At 48.4% G+C, this 21153-nt stretch overlaps 1 protein-coding gene across 1 annotated transcript in view; it reads right to left on the bottom strand.

The window, feature by feature from the left end:
- UXS1 (UDP-glucuronate decarboxylase 1) overlaps nucleotides 1–21153 on the bottom strand; it is a 224990-nt gene that overhangs the window by 12116 nt on the left and 191721 nt on the right. The window contains exon 14 of the mRNA XM_085622619.1: nucleotides 14647–14750. Within this exon, the coding sequence (XP_085478745.1) occupies nucleotides 14647–14750 (104 nt within the window). The remainder of the gene's footprint in view (nucleotides 1–14646; nucleotides 14751–21153) is intronic.

The following is a 21153-nucleotide window of genomic DNA, read 5'->3' as shown; positions in this document are numbered from 1 at the left end:
TGAGTGTAGAGGTTCAAAGGGTGGACCCATCAGGCGTGTGAGGACCAAGTTGAGGTTCCACATTGGAGCTGGTGGGTGGCTTGGAGGAATTACTCGTTTGAGTCCTTCCAAGAATGCTTTGATGGCAGGCACTCTGAATAGAGAGAGGTGCTGCCTGTTCTGGAGATAGGCTGATATTGCGGTCAAATGGACACGTATTGAGGTGTATGCCAGATTGCATCGGTATAGGTGTAAGAGGTAACAAATTATGTTTTGGATGGATGCGTCTAGCGGGTTAATGTCATTATTATTGCAATAAATGACGAACCTTTTCCATTTGGCTGCATAGCAAGCTCTGGTAGTGGGTCTTCTAGCTTCCTTAATGATGTCCATACAGTCAGGTGGCAGGTTTAGGTAGCCAAACTCTAGGACTTCAGGAGCCAGATTGCCAGGTTCAGCTGTTGCGGATCTGGGTGCTGAATCTCTCCATGGTTCTGCGTCAAATGAGCGGGTTTGATCCGCAGCCTTTGATGCGGCACCACGGAAAGTTCGAGAAAGGTGGTGTACCATGGTTGGCGTGCCCATGTTGGAGCAACCAGGACGAGTGTCAGTGAGTGTTGTCTGAGTTTGCGTGCCACCAGCGGTATCAATGGTGCTGGGGGAAAAGCGTACGCAAATCTGCCGGACCAGTTCATCCATATCGCATTGCCCTGCGACTGCGGATGTGGGAACCTGGCGGCAAAGCTTTGGCATTTTGCGTTTTCGCTTGTGGCGAATAGGTCTATCTCTGGATGACCCCACTGTTGGAAGTACGGTTGGAGTACTGACGGATGTAGCTCCCACTCGTGCATCTGGTGGCTGTGTCTGCTGAGCAGATCCGCCATCTGGTTGTCCTTGCCGGGGAGGTGTTCCGCCATGAGGAAGATGTTCCTCTGAATGGCCCACTTCCACATGCTCTGAGCCAGATGAGACAACTGTGGAGAGTGTGTTCCTCCCCGCTTCTGTATGTAGTACATGGCAGTCATGTTGTCCGTCCGGATCAACACGACTTTGTTGCACAAGTGTACTTTGAATGCTTTCATTGCCAGGAAGATTGCCATCAGTTCTAGAAGGTTGATGTGCATCTTCTTTTGCTGTATTGTCCATAGTCCCTGCACTGTGTAATTGAGTACATGAGCTCCCCATCCCTGGAGAGACGCGTCCGCTGTCAGTATTATTTGTGGAACAGGCTCTTGGAACGGTCGGCCCTTGCAAAGGTTTTGTGGATTCCACCAATGCAGAGAGTTGTATGCCCGACCGCTCACCAACACTAGGTCTTTTAGTTGCCCGTGAGCCTGATTCCATTGACGTGCCAAGCACTCCTGAAGCGGGCGCATATGTAGTCTCGCGTGTGGGACTATGAAAATGCAGGAGGCCATCATGCCTATCAGCTGCATGAACACTCGCGCGGGAAGGGAGTGTTGGGGTTTGAACTTGGAAAGCAGCAGTTGCATGCTGTTGATCCTCACTAAATTTGGCTGAGCTGTGGCTGCCAGAGTGTCTATGGTCGCACCCAGGTACTGTTGTACGTGTGCGGGTTGGAGATGTGATTTCGGGTAATTTAGTGAGAACCCCAGGCTGTGTAGAAGGTGAATGGTGCGGGACATGTGGCTGGCACATTGCTGGGCTGACTTTGCCTGAACAAGCCAGTCGTCCAGGTAAGGGTAGACGTGAATTTGTTGTCTCCGTAGATGTGCAGCCACAGTAGCTAGGCACTTTGTGAAAACTCTGGGTGCTGTTGTCACGCCGAAGGGAAGAACCTTGAATTGGTAGTGCTGCCCTTGAATAGTGAACCTGAGATATTCTCTGTGTGAGGGGTGTATGGGTATGTGGAAATACGCATCTTTGAGGTCTAGCGTGGCCAGGAAGTCTCCCTGTTTGAGCAGCGGGAGGACTTGTTGTAGGGTGAGCATGTGGAAATGCTCTGAGAGAATGTAGCGGTTGAGGGGTCTCAGGTCTAGTATAGGTCTGAGTGACCCGTCCTTTTTTGGTATTAAGAAGTACAGGGAGTACACCCCTGTACCTTGCTCGTGGACGGGCACGACCTCTATTGCACCCTTTTCCAGCATACTTAGCACTTCCTGCTGTAATAGCGCTAAGTGCTCTGAGGACATAGGACGGTGTTTTGGTGGTATGGTGGGTGGAGTGGAGGTTAATTCTAGGCAGTAACCGTGTTTGACAATATCTTTGACCCACCTGTCCGTGGTGATGGAGTTCCACGTGGACAGGAACCTTTGTAGCCTTCCCCCGACAGGTGTTATGTGGTCGGGAGGAAGGGAGAGGGTGTCACTGTTTGTTCTTGGGGGAGGACCTGGTATTGCCGTATCCGCGTCCTCTACCCTTTGTGCTGGAGCCATGATATCCACCCCGGGTGTTTTTATCGTAGGTACTTTGTGTGTTGCCTTTGTTGAAGGTTTGCTGTGACCCCTGTCCTCTACCTGCTCCTCTATTTCCGGGGCGACGAAAGGTGCCACTCCGAAAGGACTGTGTTTGGAGAGCCCCCATGGACTTTGCAGTGTCTGTGTCCTTTTTTATTTTCTCTAGGGTGGTGTCGACCTCTGGCCCGAACAAGTAGTCGGGGTTGACCGGCTGATTGAGGATATTATTTTGAACCTCTGGTTTGAATCCGGAGATTCGGAACCAGGCGTGTCGTCGTAACATGACGCTGGTATTTATCGCTCTAGCAGCTGTATCTGCGGCATCCAGTGCACACTTGATGGATGCGTTTGTGAGGAGTTGTCCCTCCCTGATGAGGATCTCTGCTCCCTCTTTGTATTGGTCAGGGAGATGTTGTAGTAGTGTTTCTAATGTGTCATAGTGGGCGCGATCGTAGCGAGCTAGGAGCGCCTGGGTATTGGCAATACGCCATATATTAGCTGCCTGGGCTGCAACCCGTTTGCCGGAGGTCTCTAGCACCTTGGACTCTTTGTCCGGGGGAGGAGCTTCGCCAGTAGTCTGTGAGTGCGCCCTTTTGCGAGCATTAGCGACTACGATGGAATCTAGAGGCAACTGGCTTCTAATGTACGTAGGATCCCCAGGCGCCGACCTATATTTTTTGTCGATCCTGGGGTTTATTACTCTTGCCCTAGTGGGTTCTTTGAAAATGTCCTTTGCTGGTTTAAGGACACCTTTCAGCATGGGTAGAGTTTTGATATTCCTTTCTGAGGATGCGAAAGTATCCATTAGAAAATCGTCCTCTATTGTGTCAGAGTGGAGTTGCACCCCATGATTGGCCGCAGCACGTTCAATGAGGGCGTTGAATGCGGAGTGTCCTCTGTGGGAGACGTTTTCGCGCCATAGAGCTGCGTGTCCTGTGTATCCATAGGCGCACCCGGGTCTACAGGGTCATCCCAAGCCTGGTCAGGGTCCTGTTGGCCTTCAGGGTCCATCTCTCCGGGGTAGGGGACATCGTCACCCATGTAGTCCTCCAAAGCATCGGTATCGGAGGGTGTCGGAGAGAGGGGCTGTGGATCCAGGTAAGAGGAATGGAGGCGTTCGTAAAGAACTGGTTCCGAATCCGCTGGCAGCTTTTTCTTTAGCGGGATCCGGTAGGAGTCCAAAGGCTGCTCGGAAGATATTCTCCGCTTGTGGAGCATAAGTCTTCCGGTGTCGGCATCGATGGTGTGGGACGGTGACGTCTCTGTAGGAGAGCGTTCGGCAGGTGTGATCCTAGTGTGGGTGACACGTGTCCTGATTTCAAACAGTTTGGGTGCCGTGGGTAGTGGCAGACCAAAAGTGATGTTTGGTATTGCTTGAGAAGCTTTTTGACCTTTTTTCGGCTCGGAGCCCGACGTTTCTTGGAGGGCTGCCTTTTCTTTGATGCGTTGCAAGGACGCTGCAACTTGTCGAACCTGTAACGCCGATGGTTCTTTGGCGCCGAGCGGTTCTGCAGAGGCAGGCGTGGACTTCTTCGGGGCCACGGGGTCATCGAGTCGAGGAGAGGTAGTAGTTGTCGACGACGTCGATGATTGGGCCTTCGGTGCTGCTCTCGAAGCGATGTGCGACGCAGCGGCCATTTTGACCTTTGTGGCCGGAGCCGATTGTTTCGGTGCCGGGGGCCGAGGCGGCTTGTCGGTACCAATGGCCTTTTTCCGTGTGTCGACGTCGGCTGCTGCGAGTTCGGCACTGAAGTCCCGTTTGGTGCGGTCGGTGCCGACGGGTTTGGCTGGCGTCGAAGGTGTAGTGGGCTTCGATCCGACCAGTGGTAGTTTCACTTTCGGTTTCTGGGGAACCGATACGACTTTTGGTTTCGGTTTCGAGGAAGGGAAACCAGTCGTTTTGGGCACTAATGGCTGTCGCTGAATGTCCGAGGCCGGGCCAGATGGCGGGGCCGAAGAACTGCGGGATAGGTCTTGGGTAAGGCCCGAAGGCGATCCCTCGACCGGAGCCATTGACTGACGCACTGGGATATCCTCCGTCTATACGGGTAGGCCTTGCTCGTCACCGGAGCTACTTTCTTCGGCCGCTAAGGCCTCATCGTAGTCTCCTACCTCGGTGTCGGCTTCTTCCCTGTGAAAGAGTTGTTCTTCGACGTCTTCCGATCCGGAATCGTGTTCGGAAGCGGGGCTGGAGGGTAGGTTCTCCACGCCTTTTACATCTTCGTCCTCGGCGCTGAAGATGTTGGTCGGGGCCGGTGCCGCTTGCTGCGCTTCAAGTCTCGCTGCTCGTCGATTCCGGAGTGTCTTTTTGGATCGGAATCGGGCACAGGCCATACATGTGGATTCGTCGTGATCCGGTGAAAGGCATTTGTTGCACACCGGGTGGACGTCGACATGGGGATATTTCGCATTGCAAACAGGACACCGCTTGAAAGGTGTCTTCGATTCCATCGTCGATGTAGGGTCGATGGTCGGATACGATGCGAAAAAGTTGTTGTTGTAGTCAGTAAACTAACAAGTAACTGTCGATACCGAACGGGAACAGTACCGACGCGAACTAAAGGCCTTTTGGCCTTGAAAAAAGTTTTTCCTAACTTGAGTCAAGATAAGCACATCCGAACCCAATGGCGGAAAAAAACAATCTGAGGATGGAGAGGATGCCCATGCGCACTATGGTCCAGGGGAGGAGTCACCTATCTCAGGATACGTCGAAGACTCTTCCAGGACAACAACGTGCAAACATCCGGACCCAACACTAGGCGGCGATCTATGCACAGATATGAATTCAGCAGCCCACATGCCTCGAACAGTATATACCCATCTTTTGGACCTGCCTCCCACAGGGCCTTTAACAAAATCATTCAAATCAACATCGTCAGTCAATTGGGACAAATTAAGTTTAACTGACGCTAAGGTGGAATGTTTAAGCCAGTTTTGACATAATTTGCCTACCGAATTGGTAGTAACAGAATGGGAGATTTCAAACCGGGGGTCCACCCTAACCTGTGTATAGCCTGATCTCAGACCCAGAAAACGATGTTGGCATGAATCTGAAGTTTTTTGCCATAATAACCATCCTTGGGGATCTAAGTTGGAAATATTGAAATATGTATTAGTAATTAGTGAATGCAATTCATCAAGGGACATATCCGTGTGATTGTCCCAGGTAGGATAAACACCCAGATTAGGAATGGTCAGGGCATTCTTTTTTTTTTTTTTTTTAGAAGTAGCCAATCCAAAACAAGTGGTTTGAAAAATAGTGGAATTCAAAAACAAGATGTGGTTCGGGATAAGGCATGCACGATGCAAAGCTTCGGTGCCCTGCACTTGCCAGCCTTTAGAACCCCAAACTGATTTAAGATCAACGGTATCCTTCCACAGCTCATAGCCCCCTATAGCTAATTCATCTATAAAGGATTTTGAATACAATAATTTAGTGTGTGTAAGCCTAACTTTGGAAGCGGATTTAGCAGACACTTTGAAATAAAAGGCTTCAGAATTGGATTCACTGAAATCTGTAAAATATGTAAATCTTTTTAACAGAGTTTTCGAACTACCTTCAATGGGAGCTGGGCAATGTTCCCATTGTGTAAAATTAACGAAATTTCTAAATGTATTCGATTTATGCAGGAAATGATTGCCATAGTGCTGGTAACAAAATAACTCTACATAATTCACTGAGTCTAAGTACAAATCTTCAGCATCTAAAGCAGCATAATATTTCAAATCAGAAAAAAGAGCCTCAACGGCTTGGACATCCCAATCATCAGAGCGTATGTTTTGTTTCACAACATCCCCCATAGAAACACAAAGTACATTGGGGACATTAATCACCTCTGTAGGGCCATGAATTTGAAATTTCACAGCATCCCACACAATCCCATCTAGCACAGGCCAGGTAGTAATGTTAACAAAAGTCTGGTCCCTCTTCATGATGTGGGATGAGGAGTGGGGTGCCAAAGTTCCATCAATAAAACTGATTGCAGATCTTTCAGTAAGATAATGTCCATTTACTAGACGAAAAAAAGACAACCACAAATGCAATCGACATGAACAAAAAAACCAAATATGAGCACCAGCCAAATGTAAGTCCAAGGGCTAATTAAAAAATGTCTTTTAAACCAAACAGCAAAAATAGAAATTTTCGATGGGGCACTTGATGTTTTAGAGTTAGTGTCAAAAGAAAAACGTTACTGGTCAACTGCACTTGTTTCACACCAGGCAACGACACATCTGTGGGATAGGTATACTCAGTTTCTTCATGGGGACCACCAGCCGGTGGAGTCAATAAAGGATTAGTAACTGTATGCATCTCAATGGCAATGTCAGGCCTGTTCGTATTTGCCGGAGCCGAAACAGAATTTCTCTGCATCGCTGGACAAGAGACCGCAGGAGTCATACTAAGAAGAATCGGCCACTCGTTGTAGTTTGACATTGTCAATGGAGATGTACCGGTTATCCTTGCGACCAGGAAGTGGAGGTAAAATGACTGTTCTTGTACCCTGCACCCAAGCACTGAAACAGGTGCATGATAAGAGGGGCCGAACTCCTCCTTGTTCTCCACCTTCTTACGCACTAGGTCACCGACTCGAGGTAGCCAGCCAACTACCGGAATCTGGAGTGCAGCATCAGTTGTGGAGGGCTAGTGTTCCTTTGCAAGACTATCTCGAGCCTCTTGTAGATTCTGTAACACAGCAGAATGATCATCTACGTCAAAGGGTGCGGCCGCCGCCATGTCTAGACCATCAAGATCCGGGACAAACATTTTTATGCCAAAGAGCATTTCATATGGGGTCCGCCCACCCAGAGACCTTCTAGATAGATTATTAAGTGCACGTTGAACGCTATACAAATGTGCCAACCAGTTTCTGCCAGTACCTAAAACCCTAGCTGTCAAGGATTGCTTTAAGTCACGGTTCATTCGTTCCACAACAGAATTGCCCTCCGGCTGGTATGGAGACGAAAATTTGACTTGGACTCTCAAAGACCTCCTGGCTTCCTTGTACGCCTTATAGGTGAACGCCGGACCCTGGTCCGAATGAAGGGTACCACATGCAAAAATTCCCACAAGACACGCAAATCCCTGATGACAGTTCGAGCATCAGCACTCCTTTCTGGCCAAACCCATAGAAAACGTGTGCACGAATCCACTGCAACTAAGATAAACTTATATGCAGTATCACAGGAGAAAGGACCGCAATAATCTAAATAAACACACCCAAGTGGTTTATTAGATATATACAACTGTATTTGAGGTGGGCGCGCAGCAGTCGAAGGTTTAATCTGCTGGCAAATGTCACAAGTAAGGACATAGTCACAAGTTTATTTATACAATCCGCGCCACCAGTAACGTTGTTGCAAGATAGTGACAGTCGCTGAGACGCCTGCATGAGCCGAGGCCATATCTTCGTGAGCGGCTGTTTTCAAAGAAAGCCTGCGGTCCGCGTTGAGAATCAATCTGTCACCAACGTCGTTAATTCTCACATAGGGAACTTTATCAGGACTTAAGTGATAATTTAATCTCAATTCGGTAACGATGTATCTGGTAGAGACACACCTTAACTTAGAATATCCCCAGGCGTCAGACTGGATCCGGAAAACTTTCCGCAGCAGCACCTCGCCCTGACGTCGTCCACGGACGTGACATCAGCGTAGCCATATAAACCCCTCCCAGCGCGCTGACGTCAGTTTTCGTCTGAGAAACTTTCCTGTGCCACAACGCAGAGCTACCACTAAAAACTGTGAGAGTATGGGAACAGTGTGCGAAAAGGATAAAAAAGAAAAGAAATTGAATGATGAATACCAGCACCATAAAGGACAGTGCTAGACACTGTATACTGAAAAATAGCGAAGGGAAAGAGCAGAGCACCGCTCTGAGAAGCAACCCCGCAAAAGCGAAGGCTAAACCCTCCCCGGAAGCAGAAGAAGATGTGAAAAAACATCATGGCAGACGACAGAAAGTCTGCAACCACAATATATAACTGTGAAGGACAACAAGTCCGGAACACATGATCATTGGCGATCCACCACAAGTCGTCACCAGAAAGGGATGTCGTATCCCCTGTAAGAGACCTAAAGACTGAGGCAGAGCCAACAGACTTCAAACCAATGGACTGCAGGGGAGGTAAGAGACCCCAGACGTTTGAGAGAAAAAGGGAGGGGGGAGGGAGGGAGAACATGAGTAGACCCCACACTGGACGACCCAGGGCATAGGGATGTAAAAGGACACATGACAAATGAGCATACCGCCCAATCACGAGAATTGGTGGAGAGCAAGCAAAACAAAATGAAGCATCCCGTTGAGGAGTGAAGTGAAGTGAAAGAGGTCACCCCACAGAAAGACAAAGCCACTCGGAGGGAGGCGAAAACAGAAAAACCCAACCTGAAAATGTCCTCGCAGAACGGAAAGGATGGGTGGGAGTTAAGGAATCTGCGGCTAGACTGTGTCTCTACCAGATACATCGTTACCGAAGGTAAGTAACTCTTCCATCTGATAAAAACAGCTAGCCGTAGATTCCTTAACTTCGAATAGATACCAAAGCCATAGAGCCACAGAGGAGGCGGGTCTGCAACTGAACCCCACTAAGTTCCAGACAGAACTTAGCCGTCAACAAGGTGACGAAACACAGTGGGGACAGCAATGCCAGCGCAGCCAACACCAGACCACAAAGCTCTGAAAAGAGCGGAAAACAAAAGGAGGCAAAGGCACCACAAGCCGTCAAAGAACAGCACGAAAACCCCCGTTTGAATACCGGGTTGAGAGAAAGAAAGCACAGAGCCAGAAATGCCGTGCGGGAGGGAGTTCATGGCTTCGTAAAGAGGATGAACTGAGCCTTGGTTCCGATGGATCTGCAGGAACCGATGTGTCGGCGGGAAGCAAGACCCAGATAAAGGACAAAACGGTATGACCGAGTCAACGCATACTGGTCGAGTATTCACAACAGTGGAAAAAAAGCACTGTTGAACCTGCACCAGCTAAAATACGTGGGGCAGCATCGGCTGGATGCCGACCCATGGCCTGATAGTGCCGGCATTACTAGTAACACAAGATACTCCAGTACGCAGTCGCTCCTTCACAAGACATGTAAGAGGGCGGATGACAACAAGCAGAAGCACCGAGAACAGGACCACAGTAAGACTGGTATTCATGTGCCAGACAGGAGTACACATAAGCATACAGTGTGCACGGCAGAACCACACCATGAATAGGGAAATCCTCCTGTAGGGTAGCGTGAGCAGCCCAGATGTGAAGGACGCATCACCAGGAAGGCAACCGGCAAAGAGTAGTCTCCGGCAAGCCGGACACACACACACACAAGAGCTCGCCCCATGAGCAAACCGGGGCGAAGACCACAGATACCGCAGCAAGGAACGTTGCCTGCGCGACCTTGTTGTGGGAAGAGCACAGAGCAGATATAGATTTAGAAAGATACACATCTAAAAAGAATGTGTTACATAAAACAAGACAAGGGACCGCCATAAGTGCCAACAGTTATATTGAAGTAGAGTTGGACAGGACAATGTCCAGAACCGTAAGTAACATCAGCCACCCGTCCGGGAGGAGCCAATGTCCCCCACTAGACAGATGAGGAGATAGAGCAGGGCACGAAAGTGGAAACAGTCAGGACCAACGTAATGGTCAGGGAGGTACAGAGAAGACCACCCAAGAAAGTGAGTATCCTGAAGAGAACACTTCCCCCTGAGAGTGTTACAGCAGGAACCCAAAGCAGAAGCGTGGAAAACACCTGCTCGGAAAGTAGAAGAGAAATAGGAAAAACTCCTGTTTGGGAAGTGCCCAGAAAATGAGGGCACAAGGCAGTATACAGCATAGACGTACAGGGTGAAGACGCCACCACCTATAGACAAGTCCAGACAGGGCTGAAGTACGAGACAGCATTACCTAGCCCGGAGAGTGGAGGGTAAAACCAGTCACCACAGAAGCGGAAAAAAGAACGCAGGCACCCCATAATGGCGAACGTACCAGGGTGCACCCACGCTACGCGCAAACACTGAAGAAGTGTACCGTGCAGCGGCTCTGCCCAGACGCTGTATGATGGCAGGGCGTCAGCCTCGGAAGAACTGTGCCGGAATGGAACAGAACAAGGGGTCCCAAGGGACAGTGGCTGGCGAAAAGAAGAGCAGCCAACATGGACAAAGAGTAGCACAGCGAAGCTGAAAAACGCCCTTGGGGAAGGCAGGCGAGGCAGAAGCCTCATGGTAGGGAACCTCTACCGATGCTTCGAAGTACTACGGACAACCGTATACCCAAACCCTAACTGAAAGTGCAATAGAGTGACGCCAACCTGTGGGTCACATAACCGCAGAAAGAGAGGACAGACTGATCCACAGAAGAATCTCTGTGAGGAAGACTCCACAGGAGCGTACTAAGCCTTCCTTATAGAAAGGCAGCTACACAATAGCCAGCAAATTCTCCACATAGGGTAAGTCTTAACCCTGGCAAGGGGGATTCCTCTTGAAACAAACTCACAGTCAGAGGACTGAAAGGAAGGCAGGACCAGCTGACCAGCTGTACTGAATAAAGGCAAACACGGCGGAGTAGCCGCCTAGACCATCTGGGCATTAAGTCATGAAACCAGAGCCCAAACAAACAAGGTAACGCTGCCTATGCACAAGAAAAGATAGGCCACAAGGGCCAGAAAATCACGGGAGACCAGACATGAGGCGGGAGACCGCTGAATCAGCGCGACAGTCAAAAAGGTCCACGCCATTGTATGGCAGATCCCGAAGAGCGTCCCGAACATTGTCTGGAAAACTACTATCGCGCAGCCATGCATGGCAGCGCAAAGCAACCGACCGGGACATTGCCCTGCCCACAGAGTCAGTAGCATTGGAGGGCCGATAAAAGGAAAAATTGTGCCATTCACCGGCCATCAAGAAGATGCAAGACAGCCCGCGGTCCTTCTGGGAGAGAAGGAAGAAGGAGCTCAACCAAGTCCCAAAGGGCAAAGGAAGCATGCGCGTACACGCAAGACGTGTTCAAGGCACGGATACCAGCACTGGCGGAGGCAAAAATGTGGCGACCAGATGTCTCCAGCCACCGAGACTCCCTAGTGGGAGGTAGCAACGGTAGAGCGGAAGAAGGCTGCAATGCGAAAGCTGCCTGGACAACCAGACCCTGAGCTCTAGGTTGAAGGGACAGGCAGACAGGATAGTCTGGGCGATGCTGGCGAGCAATGGCTCGATCAACAGGGTCACCAGAGGAGGGGCGTGCCCAGGTACCAAGCAGGATGTCAAATAAAGACCCACCAAGGGGCAGCAAAGGCTCCACGTCCACAGTCTCCATGTGGAGGAGATCCAGTAAAGGATCAGAGGACAGGGAAAGCGCAGAGGGGTGCAAGCGAAGAATATCCGCAGCCCTCGCGAAAGCCGCACTAACCTCTGTCGCCATTCTGGGGGGTGACAACAAACCATTGGTCGGGGACGGTTGGAGGCTAACTCGTCCACTAGATAGTAAAGGTAGAGGAGCCTGAGGTTGATCCAAAGGCCATGGAACGCTAGTCACCTGTACCAAGAGGCACCGAAACGACCCTGGGCACGATGAGCCCAGAGGGATCTCATCCTCCTATAACAGAGGAGCCGTAGGCGCCGGCACTGGCATCGACTGACGCCGCGACAGTGTCGTATCGACGTCGAGAACCTCCAGAGAGGACTCGATCTGGGCGTGGACCGATGGTGATCCGACCTCCACCTGCAGGGAGGAAAGAGGTCGACAGGGCGTCGAACTCGGTGCCGCAGCAGACATCAGCACAGGAAGCTGCACAGGGCTATACGGCGACTGGAAGGGTGGGCTGGACGGACGACTGGGATGCCCCTTCGGGCCGTGTCCTGTCGACGTCGTATCGACTCCGGAACTGAAGTCGATGCACGCAGCCGGCGCCGAGGACGATTCCACCGGCGAAGACCCTACACGAGTGCCTTCCTCCTCTGTGGGACCCGAAGGCGCACCAGGGAGAGGGGGTGACCCAAAGAAAGACCGGAGAGCCTTTGAATAGGCCTCCATTTGGGTCCTTGGAGCTCCGACACCCGGGAAGGGTGGGTATGGGGGAAGACGACTGCTGGGTGCCTGTGCCTGGCAAAGACCGAGAGCAGCGGGCCCCAGTGTCACGTTTACGGGAGGAAGACCTCCGTGACTTATGCTTGTGCTTACCGGTCTCCGAACGACGTCCACGGGAATGACCCAGTGAGCGTGCCGGATCCCCAGAGGGAGATCGGCAGCGTGAAGGTGCAGGACCGGACATCCGGGTGGCCAGAAGCTTCATACGGCGCTCCCTTAGGGACTTTGCTCACAGGCACCATGTACATATGGCGTGCGGACCCGTGACAGACATTTGCCGCGTGCAAGTCTCACAGGCTTTAAAGCCCGAAGGCATCGCACCCTGTTTCGTGTCACCGAAGGCTTCGAGAAGGCCCAAAAAACAGGCCAAGGAACCGCTGGTTTTCCGGGGTCCGCGTTGGGACGTGGAAAAGAAGAAAACTGACATCAACGCGCCGGAAGGGGCTTATATGGCTCTGCTGACGTCACGTCTGTGGACAACATCAGGGCGGAGCCGTGCGTGTCCGCCCCCCGGCGTGCAGAGGTGCTGCTGCGGAAAGTTTTCCGGATCCAGTCTGACGCCTGGGGATATTTTAAGTTAAGGAATCTGCGGCTAGATGTCTCTATCAGATAATTAAAATTACTCTGGTCACCTGCCCAGTCTTAACTTTGTACAAATATTCACTTTTACACTCAATTGTTCCAGATTCTAGCTAGCTTTCAAGAGGTTAGGTCCTGATCTTCACCGTCTTATTCACAAATGGAAGATTGCCTTCTAGTTTCGAGCGTTCCTTCCAGTACTGGGATGTGAATGCTTACATTAGACCACCAGGCTCCTTTAAAGGGGAATTAATACACATTTACAGATGTGTATTATATAACCCTAGGGAAACTTCCCTTATAATAATTCATTTGATTTTAATTGTCATTACAGCCTATGAAGTTCACTTAAGCCCATGCTCTTTAAATCGATTTGCCTTCTATGAATTTAGTATTTCTCACCTTCATGCATGAACATGGCGACAACCAGTTCCTATAGATTACACATTCAGTATATTATACATTAACTGTCACATGACTAATGCGATAAGATAATGTTTCACCTCTTCACAATAGCTACATTAACAGTGTGTCGACTAGGTTTTTGACCCGCCACCGCTTAAAGCTTATAACTTTGCACCATTTCAATATTGTTCATGATATCACACCACGCAGCATGTATGTCACTACTGTACTCCCTGGATTATTCTCCTACTCCTGTATTTAAATGCCTCGCTATCCTAGACTGGCCAACCAATCCTTTCTGGTAGAGGCCATATGTTTTACCCAAACACAACAAGACTGTTCAAGAACATTTTTACATTTGGAGTTTCTTGTTTCATATGCCTTCTGTTCCTGCATCTAAAGAAAACCATAAAAGATGCACAGCACACCCACTAGGTGATGTGAAGTTTACCAGCATGGTACAGGTGTGTTTGCTGATTTTAAGGTCAAATTCTGTATTACTTTCAACTAAGTGCTGTGATGTTTCGGGGAGGATTATTAGGTTAGAAAAAAATGTTTCAATCTAAATCTGGCTCCGACTGAACATTACATTCAGAATGTGCACACAGCACAGGTTTCATCCCTTCTATCTCCTCTTCGAGTAAGCATTAACTACTCAGAGTCAATTGTTCGGAGTCTGTTGGATATCCTGGAGGAATGGTTGGGTCCCTTGGACAGTGGAGGTAACCAGCAATACCCACCATTTCCCTGCTCAGAAACTCTACACTCTCCGGGGATGCAGAGAAGAAGCTTCACACATCAACCAGATGGCAGTCACATTCACTCTTGAGGGAATTTAGATTGCATCCAAAGTGTGAAGAGTTTTTCTCAGAAAGGAAAGAAAGATACTAAAATCCTAGTCAAATTGAAAACTCTGCCACACTATATAAAGTCCTAAACTTACTTCTGATGTTGTACAGAGAAACACCGGTTTAGCTAAAGATTACACCAGTGCATTTGGCGTGGGGTGTCACATTTTCAGGACTTGATTAATCCAGAAATTGTATTGGACTCCCACTCCTGGTCCACACACACTGCTGATGCTCGCCTACTAGGTCGGCATACTTTCAAATTCAGTAAAATTACAAAACAATACATATGACTCACAATGGTATTGGAAAGTGAAATACTGTTCGCAACTCAATTACATACCACAGGCTCCCAACCGAGCAATAACTTGGCTTTCCTGATATCAGGCTTCCGTCTCTGTGGATCATCTTGTGCTTCAGACAGAAACTGAATTTCACTCCCGCTACCTGGCGTAATGAAACAAAACATCGTATTTAAGAACTTTCTGTTATGAAAAATACAATTAAGTCAGGGATTTGCAAAAAGAGATAGTACAAGCAATTTTTGGTTTTATGTACCAGATATCAGGCTGCTGACCCGTTTCATGGCTTTAAGCTTTCGACAGATGCAAGCATCTTGCAATAAAATGTTCGGGCATTCTACTATATTGTTTTATAGCTTTCGTTTACTAAGAGATATTGGAGCCCAGCAAGGTGAGTGTTTGCTGTAGACAAGTGGGCCTGTATTATAGCTAGGGAGCACTTCTCATGTTTGCGCCATTCCGCACCTTGATGCTAGGAGAAAACATGGAATGTCCGCCCTATCACGAAGAATGCGCTACCCTCGGGGCAGCCGTGAACTCTGGCTGCCCCCAGGGCAGCGCATTCAAAAGAAATACGGAGCAGCTGTTTAAAAGCTGTTCCATTTTTTCTCTGAGCAGGCAGAAACTCACCGGAACTTTTAAAAGGGATTATAGATCCCCTTGAAGGTGGGTGCACTGAGTGACTGCACCCGCCTGCAAGTGAATGTCTGGGGGGTCCATGGGACCCTCTTTCATCCCTTTAGAGGGGTGTATTTAGAAGGCGCACTGAAAGAGCGCAACCTCTTTGTGGCGCACTTTCAGTGCGCCTTCTACACGCATGTTTGCCTCTGCGCCCCCGTCAATGATAAGGCGCGGGCGCAGAGGCAAAGTGATTCCCTCATTTGCATTGGACCACGTCCCCATGCAATTAAGTAAACACCCTCTAATGATAGTGCTGGCACTGTATGTGCGTCAGGTCTATTTGCATTACAGAAGCGGCTGCATACGCATCTGTGGCCCTTTCTGTAATACCAGAGTGCCCCGGAGAGCAGAAGGCGGGCGCAAATGTTTGTTGCACCCCGGGGCACTTGTGTAATATGGCTCCTAGAGCCGTATTATATATAACCACTCATTTTCCTTGTAGGCACCAGACACATCTTTTTAAAGTTGCACCCGGTGCAAACAAGGAAAATGTGCCATATTAAAATGAATGCACAGCCCCCAGGGCAGCTGCAAACTTGCGCTGCCCTGGTGGCAGTGCATTCACATAAAAAAGGGAACGGCTGCTTTGAAGCCGCTCTGGGTTTCACAGTGCAGGCAGCAACCTGCCTGCACTTTTAAGAGAGATTAGAGATGCCCTTGCAGGCAGATGCAGCGAGTGACTGCACCAGCCTGCAAGGGGATGTTTGGGGGGTTCATGGGACCAACTTTCTCCCCTCCAGAGGACTGCCATCAGGGGGTGAACCGAAAGTGCATCACCTTTTAGGAGGCGACTGTCAGTGTGCCTCCTGACAGCTTTGTTGCCTCTGCGCCCACGTCTATAATACGGCGCAAGGCAAAGGGATTCCCTCGTTTCAGGGGGCCACGCCCCCATGAAAATGAGGGAATGCCATCTGAAGATAGAGCTGTTTATGCTTACACGATCAATACATTGATAGTGTTAACTTGAGTAGTAGCAACTGCTGTTATTTACGGAGCTTAGAAATAGAACAAGTTTTGGAAACGCCAACAGGCTCTAGATTCTTATTAATCTCAAGTGCTTGGTAGGAGAGTTTGTGGGCAAGTGGGTATTTGGTAGTATGAATGGGCAAATCACAATGAGGGCATAGCAATCAGTCATCGTAAAGCGGTGGGTAAATGAGAGTAGAAAGGTTTGATTGGGAGGGTGAATGAGTGGGTAGGTTAGTAAAGGTAATATGGCCCTAGGAGCGTAATAGTATAACAGGGTGATACATTTTCCAAAAAAAAGGAGGCATATGAGAAAAATACCAAACGTAGCAAAGGCCTTAGAGAGAATACAGGGTGCATGTTCCACAGGACAAGGGGGTTCAAGGTAAAGGTGTCACAAATACATAGGTACTAAAAAGATATTACAACCAAAAAAGTACAGGAAGAAACATCAAGTATGGCTGCTCAATAGTCCTCTGTTCAGTCTGTGCACCCTCAGCACAGCATGATCCTTCAGCAGGACCTTTCTTGAATAGGAATGTTTTGAGCTGGTTCTGGATTTCTACACGAGTTGGTTAATCTGATTTTCAAGCCAGGTTGGAGGGCATGGAGGGGGAATGGAGTTTCAAGCCTTAAATGCCATGTAAGAAAAGGAACGACTACCAAAAATGTTTTTGAGGATTCAAGGACGTAGCATTGCTCAGCAAACAGTGTTCTGGCGTATATAGAGATAATATTTGATAAGAAATGCGGGGGCAAGTGTAGATGGAGCGGAGAACTAGCGACATTGGTTTAAATTGTATTCTGGCTGCCACTGGGAGACGCCCAGCTAAGTACTAACTAGGCCCGACCCTGCTTAGCTTCCGAGATCAGATGGGTGCATTCAGGGTGATATGGCCTTAGGCACCACTAGGAGTCGATATAAATGGTGGAAGGATGATGCCTGCATGAATGGGGGTAGGAGGAAAGGTGCAGAAGGTCAGAAAGGAGAAGTCTCACAGCCTGGCTCTGGATATTATGCGAATGGTGAAGACAGGATTTGATAAACCCAAAAAAGATGGAACTGCAGTAACCGAGATAGGAAGTTCATTACCAGGAGACTAACTACAATGAACATAAATGCATGTGGAGGTAAGCTATTGAAAGTCCAACTGTAGTATAACATAAAAGAGTAAACTATACAATTGTACCATGCAATGTGAACTAGAAAAAGAATAATCTCTAATAAAGTCAAGGAAAAGATAAAGCTCTATTCCTGCTGGTGTGTGACAACACTAAAGGATTTAGGTTTCAGGTTTCCATGCGGCTGGTGGAAATGCACTGGCCATGATGGTGCCTTGACACACATCTGCTATCCGAAAAGGTACTGAGGCACTATGATGTGTGAATATTTACCAGCTTAAAAACCAACTACGCTGCTCTGATTAGCTCCAAATAGGACGAACCCCACATCAGGAGTTGTGTGGCAGCAACGTCAGGAAATGGGGTACTATTTCCATACTTACAATGACTATAATGCACTAAGCTATTAAACATCCAACTGTGATGTAGTAGCCATCTTTCAAATATTCAATCACAAAAATTAAATGGGAGACGAGAAAGAGAAGAAGGGGAAATACAAATAAGCCTGGCTACTCACTGGTGGATCCATGCTCGTTCTGGAAGGGTTTTAGTGTAAGTGAGGAATATTGCCAGAGAATGTTTAACATCACCGTACTCCGAGGCAAAGTAACTTATCAGGGATGGAGCCAGTTCTTTTAACTCTGAGACCCAGTATCACTACTGTATTTTAAATTACATGAGTGCTGTACGAGCCTCCGAAGTCCTCATAAATGAGTTCCAAAGAATTTGCTACTGTTGGTTTTGCTTCCATCTAGTCTTGATGGTGTTGCCTCAGCTCATCGCAGTCCTGCTTCATCAAAGATGACCGTTCGAGAACACAGTTGCATTTAAAACGACTGAAGACTATTTCGCAGTGTGTGGGAGCTTCTTCAAGTGTCACGGGTCAATCAGGGGTTACTGAGGCCAGATTGTGAGGTTCAGGGCCAGTTGACGCTGGTCTCTTGGAGCTTAACTGTACTATTTGACCAAAAACTAAGCATCAAGTAAATCCCTTTAGCACTTGACTATCTGGGGTATGGCTGAGCAGCTAAAGGCTTACTCAGGAAAGTAGTAGAGAGTTGGTTGACGGAACTCAAAAAAACAGCAAATAACAGTTAATAAATATGTTTCTAGCCAGTACTCTTGCTTATCAAAAGCAAATTACTTTATTGCACTCATGCACACACCTTGAATTATTTATGGACAACAGAGGAAGTACATGTACCTGATATGAAAGGGAAAAGTACTCATAAGGATTATAGAACACTCTTGAAGGTAAAATGTGTTGGCCCATAGTCCAGTAAGGAGAGGGTATTCCTCCATTTTATCAGGTGGTGGAACCAGTCCTGCTGTTTAGCTCACACACAGTCACTGGTTACTTCGTTCTAACCACAACCTCCTTCAGGGATCAAGTTCAATATACTAACAGTCTGGGTAAGTTTGGGTAGTCTCTTTGGCAGGCCGTGCCTACTTTGGTCTTGGTAGTTGATGCGAGCCTGAGATAGATATTGGGTGTTGTGTGGCTTGCCATGCAGGGAGGCTCCATCTCCATCCCAGGTGACAAAACATGTGAGAAGTGCTGGTGCCACTACCTTCCAGTAAGGAGCTGCACCACCAGCACCAGTCTGGTGAGCATGCGGTGGAGACAGTGGCCTTTGCAGTCACTGGGATCTTTCCACTAGAGTTTTTCTTGGGCCTAATTGCTAATCTCCCCACACAAGCAGGTGCCCACCCTGGTTGCTCAGTGGCCGTCTTCAGGGTGGTCTTTTCCTTGGCACTTGAAGATACTTGAGAGTCTGACTGTGATGGTAGTTTGCAGCTAGGCATAGCGTTTCAGCATTTGTTGGTGCTACACTTCCCAGTGGAAATCACCTTTGGTTGAATTTCAGGAGACACTTGTCCACAAGAGGTTGCCGTGGCTACATCTGGGGGGACACGTCCCGGCACCAACCCTCACGCTCCGGATTTTAGTGCAGGTGCACCCCATATCACAGCAGTGTTGATGGCTTACCACGCCTGCGCCCTGGCAGTCCTTGCTTCGTTAAACAGCATCTTCTTCATACAAGGGCACCTCAAATCCCCTTCCTGAGCAGTCTGTCAGCTCTCTCCCTTGAATTTAAATGCAGACAGCCCCTTCTAGAAGGCTTGTCAGATCTTCCCTAGGTTCTGGTTCCAAGCCTGGTAAGGAGAGTTGGCAGCTAAGTAACCCACACCTGGAATTCAAATAAGTCTTCCGTTGGCCAGTGGAGTGGATCCCAGACTTCTGGTAAAGGAAATCTTAGCACACTCAATTGAGGTTTGTGTTCCATCTTTATGTCTAGGTTACAGACAAACTGGGTTTTCCAGTAGTTCATTTCTGTGAACACTCTGTTATCTGTGTGATTTCGATGTATTCTGGTCCAGTCATCGTCTTAGTCAAAAGTGTGAGCAGGGAGGTGGGCTGGTGCTGGAGTCTCCTCTCAGGAGAAACCCCAAATAAGGGCACTAAAGGTATGCAGGTGTTTCCACTCCGCTATCTGTTCTCTGTAAGGGTGACACCACTGCTGTTTAACCAAGTGACAGAAAGGGGTGGGAGGAAAGGCTTCAAATGTACCCACTGTCTCCTCTACTAAACACTCTCAAGTCTAATCCATTACAAAGATCCCTGGAATGACATCTGCAGTTTGGACTCCATTTAAGGACCACTGGATTTAGCCACATTCAAAATGGAAGCTAATGTGGGCTTGGTCACATGCACCACACAAACTTCACACACACCTATGAGTTGCATATTACTACACATCTTGCACATGGATAGGCAAAATACCTGGTAACAATAACTGTGAAACAACTGAAAAGTTGGGAGATACTGCGAGCCCCTCTGTCTATCAGGTGATAGCTAAAAAGGCCTGACCTGCATACTAAAATTAGTATAGCTGCCACCACAGTTATTCCTCTACAGCCCATCGAGGTGTGTAGTCACACTCTTGCAAGGGGAGGATACCTAGTGAGCGCCCCTCTGACCTCAGAGCCCCACTCTGGTTCTTGTTCTTGTTCTTTATCAAAAAAGGCCTCCACACACAATCATCGTGTATATGGAGGTGGGGCTCAAAACACTATATTCTGGTATGCTGAAGCCCATGCATGGTGGCATGCTCTCCAGAACCATGCAGAAACCTTTCACTACCCCAACACCATGAAACCTAGAAATTACCCTCCCCAGTCACCTCATGGTTGTAGTATATCATTCAGTGTTTTAAGTGGTACTGCTCTACTAGGGTATCAAACACAGCTGTATCCAATCCTGTAGTATTTCCTTTTTCTGTTCCATAGCAGAGCAGCCAGGTTAGTATACAAGTGTACTCCTATCTTCCCATGTGCTTTCTGCCAGCTGCATTCATTGATAAGGATAAATTTAATGTCTATGTAGGCCCACAAGCCACGTCTCGTCCCAAGTTAATCTGTGAGAGTTTTAATTGTGGCAAAAATGTTGTCTTGAACTTTTTCAGAGCGAGGGAGAATGTTCGGAGGTCAGACACAAAAGACCTCATCAAATCAATGAATTGTAAAGCCTGACCTTTCCCAACACTCAAAGTTAACTATTCCGCATAACGAGTGAGATATTTTTAGAAATTGTGGACCAAAGTAACTTTTAAATGGCAACTGGTAGCAGAGTAAACCTGCAGTAAATCTCTTGATGGCTAACCATTTTGATGGCAGGCACGCTCTACAACCATTATGGAAAATAATATAGCACTCAAGGTTGTCCTGCTCCTACTACATAGGTACCTCTGAGTTCTCTCTGCTATTTCGCCTTGGTC

The sequence above is a fragment of the Triturus cristatus genome, chromosome 8 (assembly GCF_964204655.1).
Source record: "Triturus cristatus chromosome 8, aTriCri1.1, whole genome shotgun sequence".
In the NCBI taxonomy this organism is placed as follows: Eukaryota; Metazoa; Chordata; class Amphibia; order Caudata; family Salamandridae; genus Triturus; species Triturus cristatus.
This window is presented reverse-complemented; position numbering and strand designations above follow the sequence as displayed.